This window comes from Dendrobates tinctorius, unplaced genomic scaffold (genome assembly GCF_039654945.1).
Source record: "Dendrobates tinctorius isolate UK_male_01 unplaced genomic scaffold, ASM3965494v1 ptg000020l, whole genome shotgun sequence".
In the NCBI taxonomy this organism is placed as follows: domain Eukaryota; kingdom Metazoa; phylum Chordata; class Amphibia; order Anura; family Dendrobatidae; genus Dendrobates; species Dendrobates tinctorius.
The window spans coordinates 36686297-36702814 of record NW_027361688.1 but is presented as its reverse complement, the minus strand read 5'-3'; the positions used below and the strand labels follow the sequence as shown (position 1 = coordinate 36702814).

General features: G+C 43.8%; 1 protein-coding gene across 1 annotated transcript in view; it reads left to right on the top strand.

Moving 5' to 3' along the window:
• RNF213 (ring finger protein 213) overlaps window positions 1-16518 on the top strand; it is a 394954-nt gene that overhangs the window by 119157 nt on the left and 259279 nt on the right. The window contains exons 10-14 of the mRNA XM_073568003.1: window positions 1876-2064; window positions 2629-2824; window positions 7308-7360; window positions 13644-13797; window positions 13908-14060. Of these exons, the coding sequence (XP_073424104.1) occupies window positions 1876-2064; window positions 2629-2824; window positions 7308-7360; window positions 13644-13797; window positions 13908-14060 (745 nt within the window). The remainder of the gene's footprint in view (window positions 1-1875; window positions 2065-2628; window positions 2825-7307; window positions 7361-13643; window positions 13798-13907; window positions 14061-16518) is intronic.

The window sequence follows — 16518 nt, the reverse complement described above, 5'->3', positions numbered from 1 at the left end:
TTTAACCCCTTAGATGCTGCTGTCAATAGTGACTACATCATATAAATGGTTAACAGAGTGTGAGGACTCCCTCTTTATCCCCATTGGGGCCCTGAGATCTTGATTGTGTGGTCCTGATGTTTGCCATGGCAGTTCACCAACAAATAGTGGCCTTAGTCTTCCGGCTATAGCGGCCTGTTCAGAAGTCAGCGACATTTAGGTGGTAAAAATAAACTTTTTCATTACTGTTATGTCACTATGCTTTATTTCCTGAAAAATCACCTGAAGGGTTAATGAACTACCTTACAGCAGTTTTCAATATGTTAAGTGGTGCCATTTTTAAAATGGTAATATGCAAATAAAGTCAGTGGAGCCTCATTTAAGAGTCTCAAACACGGGACTAGCCAGATCTTCCTCCAGGGAAGGACCCAGCCAAGGGGTGGCTCCTTTCGGAAACCACCATTACCACCATATTAAGTGGCCCTTTAAGTCAATATCCAGCTCTTTACGAGTTTACAGATATGACAAGGGAAATACCAAGGCCAGGTATCCATCCACAGACAGCTGCATTTCACTGATTGAGTGCCTTTGCCGGCTGCTGCAGTGTTTCTTTGACTGGTCTCCCTTAGGTCAGTGATTGTTTCGTGATGTTGGTCTACTAGGCATTGCTCCCACCTAGCCAGAATCCTACTCCACACTGATGAGGGGCAACATCCCGAAACAGCTGTCTGTGGATGGATACCTGGCCTTGGTATTTCCCTTGTCATATTTATAAACTCGTAAAGAGCTGGATATTGACTTAAAGGGCCACTTAATATGGTGGTAATGGTGGTTTCCGAAAGGAGCCACCCCTTGGCTGGGTCCTTCCCTGGAGGAAGATCTGGCTAGTCCCGTGTTTGAGACTCTTAAATGAGGCTCCACGGACTTTATTTGCATATTCGTATTTCCCAGGGAGCATTGCACCTAGGATTTCACTGATTGAGCGCCTTTGCCGGCTGCCGCAGTGTTTTCTTTGACTGGTCTCCCTGAGGTCAGTGATTGTTTTGTGATTTTTAAAATGGTATCACTTTTGGGGCTTTTCCAATGTATAGGACCCCCAATATCATGTCTTGGATAGGTCCCTAACAAAAAATTTTTTGTAATTTTTCCTTGCAAAAATGAAAAATTCCTGCTACATTTTGAAACCTCCTAAAATGCTAACAAAATAAAATAACATTTTACAAATGGTGCTGATGTAATGCAGACATGTTGGTACCAGTTTATTAATGTTTTTGTGTGGTATGACTATCTGGATAATAAGTTTGAAAATTGCATTTTTTTAATTTCTGCCAAATTTCTGATACTTTTAGAAACACAAAAATATTGACCTAAATTTACCATTATCATAAATTATCAAAGCGTTCCAGAATTATTACCATATAACATGACACTGGTCAGATTTAAAAAAATTTGGCCCAGTCACTAAGGTGTTAAAACTTAACCCCTTTGTAAGAAATTACTACTTTCTCTTTTTTTGTAAAGCTTTTCTAAATCAGATTTTTTTAATACAATATTTTTTTAAAACTAAAACTACCCTTTACTCACCCCCCCCCCCCCCCCCAAAAAAAAAAAAACAAGCTATATCTATGTGGATGTAAAATAGAAATGAAAGTGCAAAAAAAATCTAAAATTTGCCCCAATTGTAAAGAGTATCAAATACATCTCTTGTATTTCTATTTGTTCTCTGTAGTATTTATGTGCAGTATTTCAAGCATTTAGTGCACCTTCGCTTCATTGTATGACAAAACTACATTTTGTTAAGTGCTAAGAAATTATGTTTGGATTTATGTTTTTATTCTCTGTTTCCTCAATGTGTGCCCTCTGATTGCTGAACAGTCTATAACTTTTGTGTTACAGAATACATGAACTATTAAGGCATCTATGTCAGACATGTATAGATAAAGATGTAGAGCACTGGGTGTGGGTCCTTCCAGTCCTGCATACATTTTCTCAAATGTCCAACACGGAGATCATAATGTCAGATCAAGAAGATGTTTGGGCGGATCTTGAAGGCCTAACCTATGATAGGGTTAGAAGATATTCAAGGTAATATTCTTTTTTTAATATTTGTTGTAAAATACATTTGTGAAATGTTTCTTATAAGTGCTGCATTGAATTTCTGTGTTTTTGTCTGGGCGGTAAGAATCTCCCAGTGGGTGGATGGAACTGGATTGAAACACCACTTAAGTTTACCACTGGAGTGGTGCTACCTATCTATGTTCCTTGCCCTTAGTCTTATTCGTACCAGCTGCCATCTTCATGTGTTCTTGGAGCCGCTCCAGACGGTCTTCAGAAGTTTGTGACCTGCAGATCGCTCCAGTGTTTATTTGAGTTGTAACTTTCAGATCACTCCATGTAAGTGTTTGAGAGCCAGAACACATGGCCAGGACGAGGATCTCATTGACCGGTCCTACCTGTCTGAGACAACCATAGAAAGCCTAACACGATGCTTGAGATCTCTGTGGGTCCCACCGGTCAGACCCTCAGTGATCAGTAAGTCATCCCCATATCATCGAATGAATAGGGTATAACTTTATTTTTCTGGGAATAACCTTTTAAGTGAATCACCAGTCTGAAGCGCCTTTAATAAAATCCTTTTTCTTTATTAAGCAGCAGCAATGTTCTTGGAATGATGATTAAGAAGAAGCATTTACTTCAGGCACACTCAATGGTGATCCAGTCATGGCTGTGTTTGATACCACTTGACCAGATGGTAAAATTTCTAGATGAATTTCCAGTGCCAATTGTTGGAGTTCTCAAAGCGTGTTACTTCAAAATACTTGGTGGTAGAGATTTTAGCATAGAGGTTAGTAAATCATTTCATATTATGAATATTTTAAGTCTAACTGGATTACTACAACAATATCTACAGTATTTCCAAATCAATTGTATGATCAGTTTTGTTATTACATACAGATATAGCAAATGATAACTTGATACATAATGCGTTGCATACCATGGTGCTGCATTTAACAAAGTACAAACTATTGAAAAATATTATCAGCGTATTAATGCCTTAATTATCACGTTAACATTTGCTACCTCTGTATATTGGTTTAGCCATTAAAAAAGGGTTCTTTGAGTTTTGTAAAAATCACTGTAATTAAAATATTAGGCAACTTTCAGAGATACTCCTTTCCTTATGCATCTATCCTGGCACCTTTCAGCAAACATCTGATTTTGCCAGGGGGGCCAGCGAGGCATTTTCAGTAGGGGGAATGTGGAATGAAATGACAGTCATACAAATGAAGGATGGCTCGAGTCTGCCAAAATAGCTGCTCTCAAAAAGGGAGTCTCCATTCTGGCTCATTAGAGTGAGGTCCACAATGTATGATTCCCCCTACCCCCCCATAGCCAAATCGCACTCCTGTTATGATTTTTTTTTTTAGGGGGGCTAAACCAGTGTAACTGTTAGTGCAGTGTAGTATAAGTGTGGTAAATATACTCACCGATCACCATCTTCACCATCTATCCAGTCCTTTTTTGGGATGACATCAAGGCTCTGCCAGCTCTCCCGATCACACAGTGATTTATGTGTAAATAGAAACTATTAATGCCATGTGCAAATGCCCTAGAAAACAGTGCCTACATTTTGCCCCTACAAAATAATAATGCCCCATGTGCATCCTTGATGGTCACAATACTCTGTCCCTATAACAATAATGCTACTTAAATGTCCACTTAACTTTTAACAATGTCCTTGAGTGACAATGATGATGATGGACCCACAGCTCCCTTATAAACAGAATAATGCCCCAACAGCTCCCCTATTCACAGTATGGTGTGCCCACAGATTCCCTATACACAGTATGATGGGCCTACAGCTCCACTATACACAATGTAATGCCCCCACGTCTCATCTTTGCACAGTATTATGAGCCAACTGCTCCCCTGTACACAGTATGATGGGCCCACAGCTGTCCTATACACATAATGGGACAACAATCATTATAAAGCCCCCACAGTATGATAGGCCCAGAGTACCAATATACACAGTATAATGAGCCAACAGCTTCCCTATACATAACTAAGTGCCCCCACCCCACAGTTCCCCTCTACACAGTATGGTGGGCCCACAGCTCCACTGTACACAGTATGATAACCCCTCAACACCCCTGTACATAGCATTTTGTCCCCATTGCTGCCCCAAAACATAGTATAATGACCCCCCATAGTAGCCTTCACACTATATATTGGCCCTCAGAGTAGAACCCACACTGTGACCACTGCACTGTATAATGGCCTCCACAGTAGTCCCCAAACTTTATGATGATCCCCACAATAGTTCCCACACTGTATAATGGTCTTCACATTGTAAAATGGCCCCACACTTTGAGGACCCCTCACAGATGTCTTTACACTGTATGAAGGACCCCCCACAGTAGTCCCCAATCTGTATAATGTCACCCAAACTGTAAAATGGCTCCCACACATTGAGGTCCCCCAAAGTAGTCCCTACATTTTATTAGGGAGCTCCCCACCCTGTTGAGGGTCTTCCATTGTTTATGAAGCCCCCACAGTCCAGCACAAGTTTTAGTTAAAATAAAAAAAAATTATTATGCACGGATGGACAAACATGCTGATGTCATAGCACCGATTCACTCACTGGACATCCGATTCCCGGTGTGATGATGTCACCGCACCAGGACTCTGTCGTCCTGTTCATTTGTGGCGTCTTCTCGGCCACTGTATCTCCCAGCTGTTCCATAGACGGCAGGCTTAAAGTTTACCTGTTGTCTACGGAACAGAGAGTGTTAGGGTATATGCACACGGTGCGGATTCTGCTGCGGATCAGCAGCGTTTCTGCAGCTGCGGGTCCGCAACAGATTTAGGTGCGTTGTACAGTACCATTGTTTTCAATGGTAAACTGGAAAACGCTGTGCACATGCGGATTTTTCCGCGCGGTTTTGCTGCGGTTTACAATCCGCAGCATGTCAATTCTTTAGTGCAGAAACGCTGCAGTTTCACACCTCATCCATTATGACGTGTAAAACCGCAGGGCAAAACCGCAGATAAACCTGCGGATTTATCTGCGGTTTTTACTACAAAATCCGCAGAGCCAAAAAACTCCGTGTGCACATACCCTTAGTGCTGGGAGATCGTGTCTCCTTGCTCTACCAGAGAGCTTAACCATATCAGCACGGGTCCCTGGGGAATTGCGGAGTGCGTAACAAGAGGCAAAGGTCCCCTCTGCCCCCGCTCCCCCCCCCCCCCGTAGCTTTGCTACTGCTGCAGTGATTACAGAGGTTCTCATTACTGAGAGAGAAGATGACAGTTGACACTTAAAAGATTCTATTGAGAAATGTAACTCTTGTTTTAGGAAAACTTGCTGTCTGGCTGCCTCCAGCTTCCTCCTCTTCTCCCCTTCATAACTGCATAGAATCTTAAAAACACCAACTGTTATCTATCTAATTGATGGAAAAATCTGTCATAACTGAACACATATTTTATAGATCTTACCCATGAATTGAGCAGGAAGGTTTCTCTGATAAGACATATTGCAAAATTATTTATTGTATGTGCACATTGTATAAATATCTTTTAGATGAAGCCATACATTTTCATTCAATAACGAACAATATTCTATGCATGATAGTTATACAAAAATCAGACATACCCCATCGATCTTTTGAACGACTACTAACATTGGTTTCTCAAAAATTCGATTCCTCGCCTCCTTAATTAAACAAAACCAAAATGACGAACAATTAAGTTGGCTGAAATTGTCTGTTTTGAACAACTTTTGTCTGTGTATGGGGGTCTTGATAGTCTATGTATCCTTTAGTACAAAGCTTTTTACCCTCCATGCATTGATTTTACAGGTTGTGGCTGTATGTTCAAGGGTTTTCTCCCCTTAAAGCAATGCATCTATGGAAGAATATCATAGTATATAAGGAATAACATGAAACAAGTCATTATTTTTTTTTTCCTGCTGAGTCATACAGTACTTGTAGGGCCAATGCACTCACTAGGTATCATACAACTGCGGAGCAGTTATGCACAACCTCCACCAGGGGGCGCTGGTAGGGGAAAGAGGTTACATTCACCGTGTAGCAGCACAGTGCAGGGGCGCAGGCCACCGCTAGGAGGCGGCAGAGTGGTCAGACAGGTCGGGTCAGCAGCAATCAGGAAGATGAAGTATTTAAGATCACAGCAATGCACTTAGTCAGAGACAAGCCAGAAGTTCAGAACCAAACAGGAGCGTGGTATCCAAGACGTGAGACATAGTCAGGGTACAAGTCAGAGAGTCAAATCCAGTCGGGGAACGTAGTATCAGAGAAGGACAACTATAGGTGGGGTACAGAGATCAAGCCGAGTAATACACTGTAAAGACACTACCAAACGCACACTTAGGGCAGAGACACACTGGCGAATTTTTCCTCCGAGAATCGGATCGTAAAACTTGCCCTGGCCGGCACCTCTCCTGACCTGAGCATGACATCGTGATGGATTACTATGCAGCTGTCAAGTTCAGGTCAGGAGAGGTGCCGGCCAGGGTAAGTTTTACGATCCGATTCTCGGACGAAAAATTCTCCAGTGTGTCTCTGCCCTTAGTCAGGGGTAGGGAACGGGTAACACACAAACACAGAAAGTCAGAGTCAGAAGGATCACTTGGACATACGGGTCAGGTGCTCTAGCCGGAGACCAGGACTATAACTGACACTGGCCAGCAGACTGCAGCGGACTGAAAAAGCTCAGCCAGATCCAAAACGAGACTGAGGGGATTAGCCCCTGCATGATCAGTCCAGAGATAGGACAGCAGAAAACAAATCCTGGACTGGCTCATGACATTAGGAAGCTGTAATACCTTCTTACTGAACTAGCACACATTTTTTTGGTACTAGTAAAATAAATAAATCTATCCATCATGATAAAATAAAGCTCAGGTATTTCTTTTTCAATCACCATTACCATGTCATAAAAATATAGAATGCAATCATGACAGTGATCAAATTAGCTATATTTGGATGCTGTGATGTGTTTCTTGCAAGTTCTTTGGGGATTTCCTTCACATTTTCTCCTTTGCATTGCCTAAGAGCAAACACCAGAGTGAAAATATGAAGCATAAAAATCATGCTGCAGACTCGAAAATCTGTAGAATGCCCTGAAATTTGCAGTGAAAAGATCTATTATGTGTGAATGGGGTTACTTTACATCCAGGAACATTAGTGAGGACTAGATAAATCCTTTTGTGATATGAGTGACCTCGGCATGTGTGAAAATAATGATTATGACCTTTTGTATTTCTCAATGCCTATTTTTTTTTTTTCTTCTTTATTTTCTTTCAGAAACTTCAAGAAACTTTAAAAAAAATACTAAAGATTATGGAAAAGCCAGGAAAGTAAGTCGGGTATATCTGGCATTGATAAAAAAAATAAGCTTTTCTCATAATCATAAATACTGTGTATACTCGAGTATAAGCTGACCCGAGTATAAGCTGAGGCACCTAATTTTACCACAAAAAAAACTAGGAAAACTTATTGACTCGAGTTTAAGCCTGGTATGCAATGGCTCCTCGTCCCTATCCTCCTATCCTGGTATGCATGTCTCCTCGTCCCTATCTTCCTATCCTGGTATGCATGGCTTCTCGTCCCTATCCTCCTATCCTTGTATGCATGGCTTCTCATCCCTATTCTGGTATGCATGGCTCCTCATCCCTAACCTGGTATGCATTGTCCTGTCATCCCTATCCTGGTATGCATTGTTCCCTCATCCCTATCCGGGTATGCATGGCTCCTCATCCCTCTCCTTGTCTGCATGGTTCCTCATCCCTATCCTTGTCTGCATGGCTCTTCATCCCTATCCTTGTCTGCATGGCTCCTCACCCCTATCCTTGTAGCATGGCTCCTCATCCATATCCTGGTTTGATTGGCCCCATCTCTCTCCTTGTATGCATGGCTCCATCCCTATCCTTGTATGCATGGCTCCATCCCTATCCTTGTATGCATGGCTCCATCCCTATCCTTGGATGCATGGCTCCATCCCTATCCTTGGATGCATGGCTCCATCCCTATCCTTGGATGCATGGCTCCATCCCTATCCTTGGTTGCATTGCTCCATCCCTATCCTTCTCCATCCCTATCCTTGTATGCATGGCCCCATCCCTATCCTGGTATGATTACCCCCATCCCTATCCTTGTATGCATGGCCCCATCCCTATCCTTGTATGCATGGCCCCATCCCTATCCTTGTATGCATGGCCCCATCCCTATCCTTGTATGCATGGCCCCATCCCTATCCTTGTATGCATGGCCCCATCCCTATCCTGGTATGATTACCCCCATCCCTATCCTTGTATGCATAGCCCCATCCCTATCCTTGTATGCATGGCCCCCATCAAAAAGCATAAAAAAAATAAACCATTGTACTTGCCTTCCTGCGCTCCGTCGCAGTGTCTTGTTCCGGTGCCAGCATCTGCTTTATGTTTGTAAGCAGCGCATGGCAGGGATGTCATGCGCTGCTCACAAGCAGAGCACAGTTGCCGGAATACTCACCGCTCCCCACGCCAGAATTCTGTACTTGGAGGGCAGTGAGTATTAAGTAGCGCGCACAGTGTCAGGCGCCGGGCCGTCACGTGTGCCGCTACTTAAGAGAAATGAATATTCACCTCTCTCCATGCCCTTGGCAGTGGAGAGAGGTGAATATTCATTTCTCTTAGTTAGCGGGCACACATGACCACCCGTCAGCTGCAGGAGCCGGCTGCTGCGGCTGACATGGTTTGCGCTATTACAGAGAAATTAATATTCACTGCCAGTGCAGTGAATATTCAATTCTCTTTAGCAGCGCGGACAGGCTTTAGCCGCAGCAGCTGACTCCTGCCTCATGTAACCCGCTGCTCCGCCACTGCTACTCCCCCTCCATGTTCTGGACACCTCACTCGAGTATAAGCCAAGGGGGGACGTTTTCAGCACAAAATAATGTGATGAAAACGTGGCTTATACTTGAGTATATACGGTAAGTAAAATTGTAAAAAGCTTGTAAAATTGAGCAACTGGATAATTGACTTCTTTTTAACAAGGGATCTTTAATTCTATGGTTTACTGCTTGTTGCCTAGGTTACTGGCCACCTCTTGCAGAGGTTTTCTAGGTAAGGCGTGCATGCATGCGTGCTGTTTGCCATAGCGTTTGCAAGGGTACGCAGGGACATGCGTTGTATGCGGATGCGTCTGCGTGCGTCGTTTTGACGTGCCCGCCGACCGCACGGGAACGCAACATGTCCCTGCGTACCCAATGTTAAAGATAGCATGCGCTATCATTTATACTGTGTTTCATGAAAAATGCCATGTGCCTGGTTTGGCAGTCTATTTCATGAAAAACAGCATAAGACAGCTATACCATACAGTCTCAACTAGAATTGTCCTGATGAAGAGGTCCTGCGTGACCTCGAAACGCGTTGACTTTTAAACCTGTTTGAATAAATGTTTTCATTTCACTGTAGATTTTATTTCAGCAGCGCATATGATACCTCTGTTTTTTTCCTTTAATAATCTGAGAGCAGCATAATGTAGAAGCAGAGACCCGAATTACAGCGATGTGTTACTTACTGGCCTACTTGCTGTAGTTTTGAAAAATTCACAATTTTATAAGCAGGAGATTATTACTAGAGGACTAGTAAACCTTGTGAATTCCCTTGATCGGACTTCTGAGCCGGAGCTCCCTCAGGTGGGTACTGGGGGTAGTGGAGCTGGCCAGTTTGATGGAATTTTGCCACCTGACGAAGATGATTGGGAATCTGGGATTACTGGCTGGGAGCATATAAGTGAGCAGGCTTCCCTTAGTGGTTGCTGGTGATTTTCTCCTGGTGCATTTTGAGTTCTTCTGTCACCTACCTGATCTGCATAATTCAGTTAAGTGATTCTTTTGCTAATCCTTTGCATCTAATCTGGTTGTGGCTTTTTCTGCTTTCTGCTTTGTTGCAAGGGTTCATCGTGCTCCCTGCTGGGGGCAGTGTTGGGCCCCGCTCCATGTGTTGCAGTTTGTGTTGGTTTGTTCAGTCCCCTGTTGTACTGGTATCTTTTGCTTTGCTTCCAGTTCACACCAGAGTGCTGATCTAGCAGGGGAGAGGTGGCCTCAGTGTTTTTGTATATCAGATGTGTTGGATTTTTTTAGGGTTTTTGCGTGATTGCAGACAGTATCTTTTCTGTCCTATCTAGACAGTTTGGGCCCCATCATTTGCTCAGTCTATTTTCTGTCTGTGTCTGTGTCTCTTCTTGTCTCACCGACAATATATGTTTGGGGGCTGTCTATTCCTTTGGGGATCTGCTCCGGGGCAGATTAGATTTCACCTTTCTGGCTTTAGGCTTAGTTAGCTCTCCGGCTGTGCCGAGGCGTCTAGGGCATCATAGGAACTCTCCACGGCTACTGTTAGTTGTGTTGTTAGGATCAGGGGTCTGCAAACCGCTAAATTACCAACCTCTCTGGTTTCTTGGTTGCTTAGCCTATTTCCTGCCATCCTCCTCGGTGACCCGTTCATAACAAAACCTGCTGCCATGCAGTCCTCCATATTCATGAGCTCTGTATAACCCCACCCACAATATTGATTGTCAGTTTCTGCCTATTAACAGTGTACACAGAAAGCTGCGAATCAGTGGTGTCGGCAGGGTTATACAGGACTCAGCATTCAGAGAATTGCTAGATCTGCAGAAGACAAAACAGTGATTTTATCAGAATGGCAGCAAGCAGCCCAGTAAGTGACACTGGAATGGGGGTCTCTACATCAGATCTGGGCAGTCATTTGTAGGGGTGGCACTAGTCTCTGTACGCCAGGTATTCTTACAATGCGCACTGGCAGTGCACTCTCCTACCGGCTTGTTGTTTCTGATCTAAGCTGGTGAGAGAGTGCACATCACTGTTCATATTGTTTTAGTCGGAGAATTTCATATGTTTTAAAACTTTTATTGCTAAATACAACAAGTTTATAAAAATACACAATATTTACAGGGTTGTCTCTTACTTTTCAAGACCTCAACCCTTTGTCCTGGCAGCTGAATGTCAGCTTCTGGGCCAAATCCTGATTGATGACAACCATTTTTTGTCTAATCACTGCTTGAAGTTCATCACAATTTCTGTGTTTTTGTTTGCCCACCTGCTTTTTGAGGATTGATCACTGATTCTCATGGCGTATTTAACCCCTTAGCGACAGAGCCAGTTTGCAGCTTAATGACCAGGCCAATTTTTACAATTCTGACCACTGTCCCTTTATGAGGTTATAACTCTGGAACGCTTTAATGGATCCCGCTGATTCTGAGATTGTTTTTTCGTGACATATTGTACTTCATGTTAGTGGTAAAATTTCTTCAATAAGTCTTGTGTTTATTTATGAAAAAAATGGAAATATGGCGAAAATGTTGCAATTTTAAAACTTTAAATTTTTATGCCCTTAAATCAGAGAGATGTGTCACAAAAATTTCTAAATAAATAACATTTCCCACATGTCTACTTTACATCACCACAATTTTGGATGCAACATTTTTTTTTGTTAGGAAGTTATATGGGTTAAAAGTTGACCAGCGATTTCTCATTTTTACAACAAAATTTACAAAACCATTTTTTTTAAAGGGACCACATCATATTTAAAGTCATTTTGAGGGGTGTACATGACAGACAATACCCAAAAGTGGCACCATTCTAAAAACTAGACCCCTCAAGGTGCTCAAAACCACATTCAAGAAGTTTATTAACCCTTTAAGTGCTTCACAGGAACTAAAGCAATGTGGAAGGAAAAAATTAACATTTAACTTTTTTTTGCAAAAAATTTACTTCAGAACCAATTTTTTTTATTTTCACAAGTGTTAAAAGAGAAAATCAACCACAAAATTTGTTGTACAATTTCTCCTGAATACGCCGATACCCCATATGTGGGGGTAAACCACTTTTTCATCACATGGCAGAGCTCGCAAGGGATGGAGCGCCGTTTTTACTTTTTCAACGCAGAATTGGCTGGAATTGAGATCGGATGCCATGTTGTGTTCGGAGAGCCTTTAATGTGCCTAAACAGTGGAAACCTCCAACAAGTCACCCCATTTTGGAAACTAGACCCATTAAGGAACTTATCTAGATGTGTGGTGAGCACTTTGAACCTTCAAGTGCTTCACAGAAGTTTATAACGTAGAGCCGTGAAAATAAGAAATCCATTTTTTTTCACAAAAATGATCTTTTCGCCCCCAAGTTTTTATTTTTACAAGGGTAAAATCATACCCCCACAGTTATTGTGCGATTTGTCCTGAGTACGCTGATACCCCTTATGTGGGGGGGAACCACTGTTTGGGCGCATGGGAGAGCTTGGAAGGGAAGGAGTGCCATTTTGGAATGCAGACTTTGCTGGAATGGTCTGCGGGCATCATGTTTGCAGAGCCCCTGATGGGCCTAAATAGTGGAAACCCCCCACAAGTGACCCCATTTTGGAAATTAGACCCCCTAAGGAACTTATCTAGATGTGTGGTGAGCACTTTGAACCCCCAAGCGCTTCACAGAAGTTTAAAAACGCAGAGCCGTGAAAATAAAAAGTCTTTATTTCCACAAAAGTGATTTTTTTTAGACCCAATTTTTAGACCCCCAAAGTTGGTAAATAGTGGAAACCCCTCAATTCTTGCTCCAACCCTAACCCTAATCCCAACCCTAACCTTAATCCCAACCCTAATCCTAATTCTAACCCTAATCCTAGTTCGCCCTAACCCTAATTCTAACCCTAGCCCTATCCCAAGCCCTAGTCCAACCCTAGCCCAACCCTAACCCTAATGGAAAACTGAAAAAAAAATATTTTCTTTATTTCGTTATGTTGGCCTAACTTAAGGGGGTGATAAACGGGGGGAGTTATGTACTATTTTGTTTATTTTGATCACGATGATAGTTTATCATCGTGATCAAAATGAATGAATGGAATCTGCCAGGCGGAGCCGACAGATTCCCAGCGGGCGCACTGCGCATGCGCCTGCCATTTTCCCCGGATCCAAGATGGCGGCGCCCACCGGAGGACGTCGGCGGGATGCAGGACCACCGGGAGGGGACAGAGGACCACGGAGAGGTACTGGGGGGGATCGGGGACCCTCTTTCTCTCTTCTCTGATGTGCGATCACATCAGAGGAAAGAGAAATTAAATGTAAAATCGCTGCTTTTTTTTTTTTTTTTTTGCGGTCGCCGTTATAGGGTTAATAACGGCGATCGCAAAAGCGGGGTCGGTAAAAACCGACCGATTCATGTTCTCTGGGGTCTCTGCTACCCCCGGCAGCCGAGACCACGGAGATAATCCGACACTGGGGGGCGCTATTCACTTTCTCCACAGCACTGTGAATTGGCGGCGCTGTGGTTTTAGTACCCTTAATTACCGCCGTTAAAAGGCGTATCGGCGGTTGCTAAGGGGTTAAGGGTCATGGACAGAAAATGTCATTGTTTTGTTCATCAATCATGTTTAGCCTTGTAACATAACCTCCATCATACTGGAGAAAGCACTGTTCATCACCAAATTACTCCTGAATGAGAAGTGGCTCTTGGACGAAGTTTACGAATCATTCTATATTTAGACAAAATTGTGTGTGAGCCCACTCCCTTGAACAAAAGTCTCAAAACTTTTGGCCACTGCTGTATGTGTACTATCATTTTCCAATTTTTTTTGTGACCATTTGTAGGCCATTGACGGTTGAGTCATTTCAGAAATGTTGTAAAGCCGGCCTTGACCTGCACCATGCTATCCTTTCCAATGAATACCTAAAGATCTATTGTGAGCTAGCAGCCCTGTCTGCAGAGATCATCCTAACCTTATTACGATACTCAGGTTTACCGGTGAGTATGCGCTGAAGATGTGTTTGACGTACAAGTGACACTATTTAGTTTCACAATTTAAACGAATAAACTATATTTGTTTTTCTGTCATTATTAATATTTTGTCTTAGAACAAAAGTGATGAAACCGAATCATTGCAGCCTGAAATAATGCAAGTGTTTGACAACACTACATTGCTAACAATAAAGTGGCTCGAAGATGTCTATGGGCAAAAATTTACTTCATATCAGACCAGAACAAAAACATTTTCTCTTGAAATGCAGGTACTTATTATTTTAATGTTGAAAGGAGTTCTATCAGAAAATAAATGGAAAAATAATTTTATTTTACAGTGGATCTGTCACCAGATTTCACAATATAAACTGCATACTTTATTAGATAGACCTGATGAATATATTTTAAAGCGTACTTATCTCCAACTTTCCAACTTACTTTTTGATTTATTAAGATTTCAGCTATAAAAATACAATTTTTAAATGGAAGTACGGTAATTAAAAAACAGTAAAAAAAATACATCTTTCTTCATAAGCCACATATTCTCTAATTATCTGACTGTTCTAAAAAAAAAAAAAAAAAAAAAGTCACCAGGCAGTCTTTTCTGGATGTCTTATAGAATAACTGTAAGATCAGTGGGGCTGTTTGTAATATTTATATAGGATAATGTTCTCTACAAGTGGCAGACTGGGGTAAGTGCTTTAGGTTATTGCTGAAGGCTGAGGGTCCCGTCACACCAAACGATGCACCAGCGATCCCGACAACGATACGACCTGGTCAGGATCGCTGGTGCATCGCTACATGATCGCTGGTGAGCTGTCAAACAGGCAGATCTCACCAGCGATCAGGACCAGCGAGGACGCTAGTATCCAAGGTAAATATCGGTTAACTAAGTGTGCGCGTCGCTTAGTTACCCGCTGTGTACCCTGGATACCAGCATGCTCGCGCTGGTAGCTGGTATCCAAGGTAAATATCGGGTAACTAAGCTCGCGCTGGTATCCAAGAGGTACACAGCAGGTAACTAAGCGATGCGCGCGCTTAGTTACCCGATATTTACCTTGGATACTAGCTCCCAGCGTCTGCTTATGGCGCTGGGAGCTCGCTGATCGTTGGTCTCCCGCTGCCACACGATGCGTGCTGGCCAGCGGGAGACCAACGATCAAAAAACGGCCCAGGACATTTCTGCACGATCAGCGATGCCGGTCGCTGATGCCTGCCACACACTAGATCGCTAGCACGTCACAAAATCAGCGATCTCGCTAGCGAGATCGCTATGTGTGACGGGGCCTTGATGCTTTGAGGGTTGTTGTTACTTAAAAAAAACAACTGATGCTTTCAGCTATATTTTGGGGGCGGCTTCTCTTTGTATCACTTGCTGTACTAGCAACTCTCATTATGCCAACACATAAGTTGTCAAGGCATGCTTCAAGTAGTAGTTTAGTAATTCAGTACACTTAACTTTTCTCCTTCATCTCATTGGGGGACACAGGTACTGTGGATGTATGCTACTGCCACCTGGAGGCTGACACTAAGTGAACAAAAAAAAGGTTAGCTCCTCGCCCCGATTGCGGGTGGAAACCAGTTTTTTGCTTAGTGTCCGTTGGAGGCACACACGTCTGGATGTCTCCAGACTATATATATATATTTTTTTTTTGAACTATGAAGATGAGACAGGGGCGACAGATCCTATTGAAAGGGTCCGATCTCCCCAAACCATCAACGGGCGAGCACGCGTTGAGTATCGTCTCCGCGTATCCTTTCCCGCACCGTGGGACATATCTGGGACTTTTTCGCCAGACTTCTATTTTTCTTTTTTATTTTATGAAGATAAGACAGGGGCAACGCATCCTATTGAAAGCATCCGATTTCCCCAAACCATCAACGGGCGAGCACATGCGAGTATCCCTCCACGTATCCTCTCCTGCGACGTGGGACATAATGCCGGACTTAGCCCTGTCCACCCCTAGGTATCGAAACCATGGGTTTGCACAGAGGCACAAGACTAGTCTGTGCGGCCCCCACTGCTCCACCAACGCAAGACGGCGGTGCTGCATGGCGGCGGACGGTCCCTCTCCTCGCCCCTGCAGGGGGGATGGAGCTAGGGTGCCTGCACCGTCCAGAAAATTACCCCATCCCCTCTACCTGGTGCGCTGGATCTGTAGCTGAGGTTATCGCAGGTATGGAGGACTGGGGAGGGGGAGCTTCATTGAGAAGGCTCCAGGCGGCAGCATTTTCCTTCACCCCTCCTACCCCCCAGGCAGGGGCCGCCAGCGCGCATGGAGCGGCTCAGAGACGGGCCAGCGGGATGGCCGTGGTTGCAGGGCCGTCAGCGCACGGGCGGGCAGGGGTAGAGATTTAGCCCGCGGCTTCAGCTGTGACTAGGCCGCGGGTGGAAGTCCCGCCCCTGGCGTGATGTCATTTCCGGCACCGCCCCCCCGTGGAGGGCGGACGCGAACAAATTGAGCCCCCGGTCTCATTACAGGGTAGGCCGCGACCGGGAGAGGATGTCTCGGCCTACTCATGGGAGAAAGGAGCGCAGGAGAGCGCAGAGGCAGCGGCAGGAGCACGTGGAGACACAGGATCAGGGTAAGTGCGACCCTGACCCTGGAGCCGCGCTATGTGCGATAAAGGGGTGTTTGTTTCCTCCTCCCTTCCCTCAACCCTCTTATAGAAAACAGGAGGTTATTGAGCCTGGCAGCAATATGAACGGAAAAGGGAAATCGCACA